General features: G+C 59.3%; 1 protein-coding gene across 1 annotated transcript; it reads left to right on the top strand.

Annotated features, from left to right (window-relative positions):
* Positions 1 to 3870: 3870 nt before the first annotated feature.
* On the top strand, positions 3871 to 4893 carry LOC310770942 (integrase/recombinase xerD homolog; the record flags this gene model as incomplete). The annotated part of the gene is made up of 1 exon (XM_083663640.1): positions 3871 to 4893. The coding sequence occupies one exon, from the start codon at positions 3871 to 3873 to the stop codon at positions 4891 to 4893; it is 1023 nt and encodes a 340-aa protein (XP_083519766.1).
* Between the last annotated feature and the right edge of the window lie 342 nt (positions 4894 to 5235).

Below are 5235 nucleotides of genomic sequence, written 5' to 3'. Positions count from 1 at the left end.
CTCTCGTGGCGGCTGTTGTCGGGGTGAGCACAAACTTCTCAGCGCTGACATATTGTCTCCAGGTTTCTGGAGGCTTCCATGTCTTGGGGCGCTAGGTGACGGTCTTGTTTCTCGGCTCCGTAACTGGACAGTGAGAGCAGGTCCGCGAGTGTGTTGTCCGTCTCCTATATAACGCTAAACACAACTTCCTCGGCGCTGACATATTGTCTCCAGGTTTCTGGAGGCTTCCGTGTCCTGCGGCGCTTGGTCCTCTCTCGGCTCCCTAATCAGGACAACGAGAGCAGGTCCGCGGGTTCGTTGTCAGCTTTCTCTCTATCTCTCTCTCTCTCTCTGGCCGCGGCTTCTGTCTGGCGAACAATTAGCCCGGGCAGTAACAACGGTACACAAAAACACACCAAAACACACAGACTGGAGCTAAAACTTTTAGAGCTCTTCCGTGTTGTTAGTCTCGCGAGGGCGGGGCCTATCGCGAGGTTTGGTGGACTGTGCATGTGTGTCAAGTTGGCAGCAAGCGCAGTTACACTGGCTTAGCACTTCCTCTCTTCTTTCAAAATAAAATCATTAAAAGGAAAGGAAGCTATGGCATCTATGAGCCATGTCTGTGTGGTGTGTGGAGTGCAGCTGCCCACTGAAGATGGGCATGATGTGTGTGTGCGTTGTCTGGGAGAGGAACATGCCTCTGAAGCGGTTGCTAATCCCTCCTCCTGTATGGATTGTTTCATTTTGCCAGCACGATCCCTGGAGGCTCGGCTTTGTGTGTTTGGGGGTAAGCGCAGGCGGGTTGCTGTAGCACAGTCTGCTCCGCCCCAGCAGGTTAAGCACCGTAAAGCGGGGGGGAGTGGGGGTGGTTCCTCAGGGGATCCCCACCCCTTTCCCTTACTTAGGACATTTTTACCAGATGACAGCATCAGGATTGAGGCTGGTGATCAGGAGGATGTCGAGGAGGATGTCGACATAGAGGGGTTATCAGATGAGGGGGGCCTCATTGAGGGGTCCGTTGCAGAGGGCGAACAGACCAGTGAACGCAAGCGATTCCAGGGTCTGATGGTCAGGGCTTCCCAAGCTTTGGGACTGGAGTCCGCCGCGGGCCAAGCCCCTCCTCCCTCGCGCTTCGATGATGAGGACGCGCCAGGGCCGGAGGTGCCATTTGAGGTGCCTCTCCTCCCGGAAGTGGAGAACCTAATGCAGGCTGGGTTTGCAACACCCATGGCTGCACTCTCCTTTACCTCTACCAACAGGCGGCTGTCTGCCATGCAGGATAGGGGTAAGGTGGGCTGTGGCCCATTGCCTCAGCTGGACCAAGCCATATCAGCTCTTTTGTTCCCGGCCAGCCCAGTGCTGGGGCCGGCTACTCCAACGGGGGACTGTAAGATGCTCGATGCCGCACTGGCTAAGGTGCATAGGCCGGTAGCAGTTCAGGCACGGTTGGCCAATACTGGGTCCATACTAGCATTGTATCAGAGAAAGCTGGTCCGCGAGCTGAGCACCGGGTTCGATGCTCATCTCAATGCTGAGATACAACTGGTTGCATCAGTCTTGTCACAGCTGATGAAAGAGCAGGTGTCGACTGCCGGTAAGGGTGTGTCGGCACTCTGGGTTGCAAGGCGCCAACTGTGGCTGTCCCGGTCCAAGTTGCGATCAGAGGACCAGAGAGCCCTCTTGCGGCTGCCGGTTGCGCCATCAGCCATGTTTGGTCCTCCTGCCACTGCTTGGTTGCAGCAGGGCCAGGAGGCCCGTCGTTGTGCTAAGGAGGTTTCCGATGCACTGACCCCCAGGTGGTCCAGACAGTCGGGGGGCAGGAGGAAGGAAGCCCCCGCACAGACACAGAGGTCGGGCTGGGGCCCAAATGACCTGAGGGCCACTCTGGATGCGCGCCGTGGGCACGGCAACGCAGTCAGGAGGCCGGTCAGGGGCAAGCAAGGCAGAGGCGGCAGCAAGCCTAGGCCTCCGCCTTCTTCCTGACGCCAGTTTACGCCCAGCCTGCCTCCAGCAAGCCCGGGTGGGTCTTGTGGCTTGGAGGTCACTGCAGGCGAGCCCCTGGGTGGTTTCGACCATGACCCAGGGGTATCGTATTCAGTTTGCTCGTCGGCCTCCGACCTCGAGGACCCCAACGGTTGTCACGGTGGTGGGCGCGGAGCACAAGGCAGTGCTCCAGGCCGAGGTTTCTACCCTGTTGGAGAAGGGAGCCATCAGGGAGGTGCGTCAGGGCAACAAACAGGCTGGATTTTACTCCCGGTATTTCCTCATCCCCAAGAAGGATGGGAGACTACGCCCCATTTTAGATCTAAGGGGTCTCAACAGACATCTCAGGCGTCTGCCGTGCAAGATGCTGACCATCCCGAGGGTGCGACAGTCCATCTGCAGAGGGGACTGGTTTGTCACCATAGACCTAAAGGATGCCTACTTCCAGATTCCGATCTGGGAAGGGCATTGGCGGTTCCTCAGGTTCGCGTTCGACGGCAAGGAGTACGAGTTTCGGGTCCTGCCGTTCGGAATCTCCTTGGCTCCCCGCACCTTTACCAGGTGCATGGACGCCGTTTTGTCGCCTCTGCGACGGAAGGGGATACGAATCCTGAACTATCTAGACGACTGGCTCCTGTGCGCACGCTCAGAAGTTCAGTGTCGGGCTCATCTGTCCATCCTCTTGGAGCACGTGCAGCAGCTTGGCCTGCGGCTCAATCCGGGGAAGTGCAGGCTGGAGCCTTCACAGAAGACGCAGTTCCTGGGCCTAGTGGTGGATTCCCAGGCTGCGCTGTTGTCACTGACGCAGGAGAGGCAGCTATCCCTCAGGGCTTGCCTCTCCCAATTCAGGCTGGGGGCCGGAGTCACATGGAGGCTGTGTCTCCGCCTCTTGGGCCTGATGGCGTCTTCGGTCCAAGCTGTCCCGTTGGCCCTCCTACACATGCGGCCGGTACAAAGGTGCCTCCTGGGTCTGGGCTTGAGCCCCAGGAGTCACCTAAGTTCCACTGTGCTCGTCACCAGGCGGTTGCGGGCGGCCCTCCATTGGTGGGAGGACGACGGGAATCTCAGCAGGGGGAGTGTGCTCGGCCCAGTGACACATCGTCAACTGGTGTTGACAGATGCTTCACTGACGGGCTGGGGTGCTGTGTTCAGAGGAAACGGTGCCAGCGGTCGCTGGAGCAAGCCTCACACCACCCAGCACATCAACATGCTAGAGCTGACAGCGGTCCATCTGGCCCTTCGGCATTTTTTGCCATTCCTGCAAGGCCAACACGTGTTGGTGAAGACAGACAGTGTGGCAGCGGCTGCTTACATCAACAGGCAAGGGGGGTTGGTTTCCCCTCGCCTTTGCGAGCTGGCACGTCGGCTTTGGCTTTCGGCATACCCCAGGGTTCTCTCCCTGAGGGCAGTCCATGTGCCAGGGCTGGACAATTGGGCGGCAGATCAGCTGTCCAGGGGGGGTCCGGACCCAGGGGGGTGGCGGCTGCACCCCCAGGTGGTCGCGGAGATTTGGCTCCGCTATGGACGGGCAGAGGTCGACCTGTTTGCATCACAGGAATCCACCCACTGTCCCCTGTTCTTCTCGCTAGGGAAGGACAATCCTCCCCTCGGAGTGGATGCCTTGGCTCACCCTTGGCCACGCGTCCTGCTGTACGCTTTCCCCCCATTTGTGCTCCTCCCGGCCCTCCTACAGAGGGTACGGTTGGAGGTGATGAGGCTGGTCATGGTGGCCCCGTGTTGGCCACACATGACCTGGTTCTCGGATATCCCGCCACTGCTGGACGGGACCCCATGGGAGCTTCCAGTGCGGCGGGACTTGCTGTCCCAGGCACAAGGTGCTCTGGTTCATCCCTTTCCCCAGGGGCTCAAGCTCTGGGCGTGGCCCCTGAGGGGACCGAACTATTAGCTATGGGGCTGTCTCCTTCGGTGGTCAGTACACTGCAAGAGGCTCGGGCACCATCGACGAGAGCACTCTATGCTTTCAGATGGAGGGCCTTTGCGGCCTGGTGCAGGGTGCACCAGATTGACCCGCTTACATCCTCTGCCCCAGCCGTTCTGCAGTTCCTACAAGGGCTTTTGGATGCCGGGAAGTCGCCGTCCACCCTCAGGGGTATGGTGGCGGCAATCAAGGCAGCTCGAGTTGGGAAGTATCGGTTGTCTGAGGAGGTAGACAAGCTGATATCCCAGTTCCTCAAGGGCGCTAGGAGACGCGTCGGCCTACGCAGTAGGCCGTCTCTCCCACCATGGGATTTGCAGCTGGTTCTAGGGGCTCTGGAGGCACCTCCATTTGAGCCCCTGGAGTCAGTGGACCTAAAGTGGGTGTCCTTTAAATCTGCCCTTCTGTTGGCGCTGGCCACGGCCAAGAGGGTGGGGGAGCTCCATGCTCTCTCAGGGCATGAAGGCCTGTGCAGATTTTTGCCTGAAGAGGCAGGGGTAGTCTTGCGACCAAACCCTGCATTCCTTCCTAAGGTCTTGTCCATCCCTCAGCCGAGCCAGGCCATAGAACTCCGGTCCCTCTACTCTGCTCCGACAGAGGAAGGGGAGCGCAGGCACTCGCTGGTTTGCCCGGTCAGGACACTGAGAGTGTATCTGGAACGGACACAGGGCCATAGGCAGACTGACCAGTTGTTCGTCTGTTTCAGGCCAGACCGCCTGGGGCAGCCGCTGTCTAAGGCCCGTCTTTCCCACTGGATTGTGGAAGCTATCCAGCAGGCATATGTGGGGGCTGGGATGCCCTTCCCTTCGGGGGTGCGGGCACACTCGACCCGGGGCATGGCTACGTCCTGGGCGGCGTGGCGCGGTGCGTCTCTCGGTGAGATCTGCGAGGCGGCCACCTGGACGGCCCCTTCCACATTTGCTCGATTCTACCAATTCAATGTGGCTGCAGGCACGTCGTTCAGTGAACGAGTGCTTGGCGGAGCCCGGCGGTAGTGACTTATGGTTTTGGTTCCCTGTCAGTCAGCCCAGTGTGGGCTGGTCTGAGTGGCCTCACCTCCCCCCTAGTTGAGCCTTTGCGACTTGCGGGGCCAACTCGCCCTCGGTAGCGTCTGGCGCCAGGGCTCGAACCGGCAGCATCCTGCGTCTGGCGGAGCTGGCCGACTTTGGGGGGGGTTTGTACATAGTGTACATTTGTATATACTGTAGTTGTTGATGCACTTGTTGATTTTGTAGAGCACTCTTGGTGGTGGTGACGTCTCATTCGAAGCTCCCACGATTCAGCCTCCTGGGGGAGCTGGTGCTGCTCTATCCCTCACGGTGTGTCTTACAGCACTT

The sequence above is a fragment of the Poromitra crassiceps genome, assembly GCF_964638095.1.
Source record: "Poromitra crassiceps genome assembly, contig: HAP1_SCAFFOLD_267, whole genome shotgun sequence".
Lineage (NCBI taxonomy): Eukaryota > Metazoa > Chordata > Actinopteri > Beryciformes > Melamphaidae > Poromitra > Poromitra crassiceps.
This window is presented reverse-complemented; position numbering and strand designations above follow the sequence as displayed.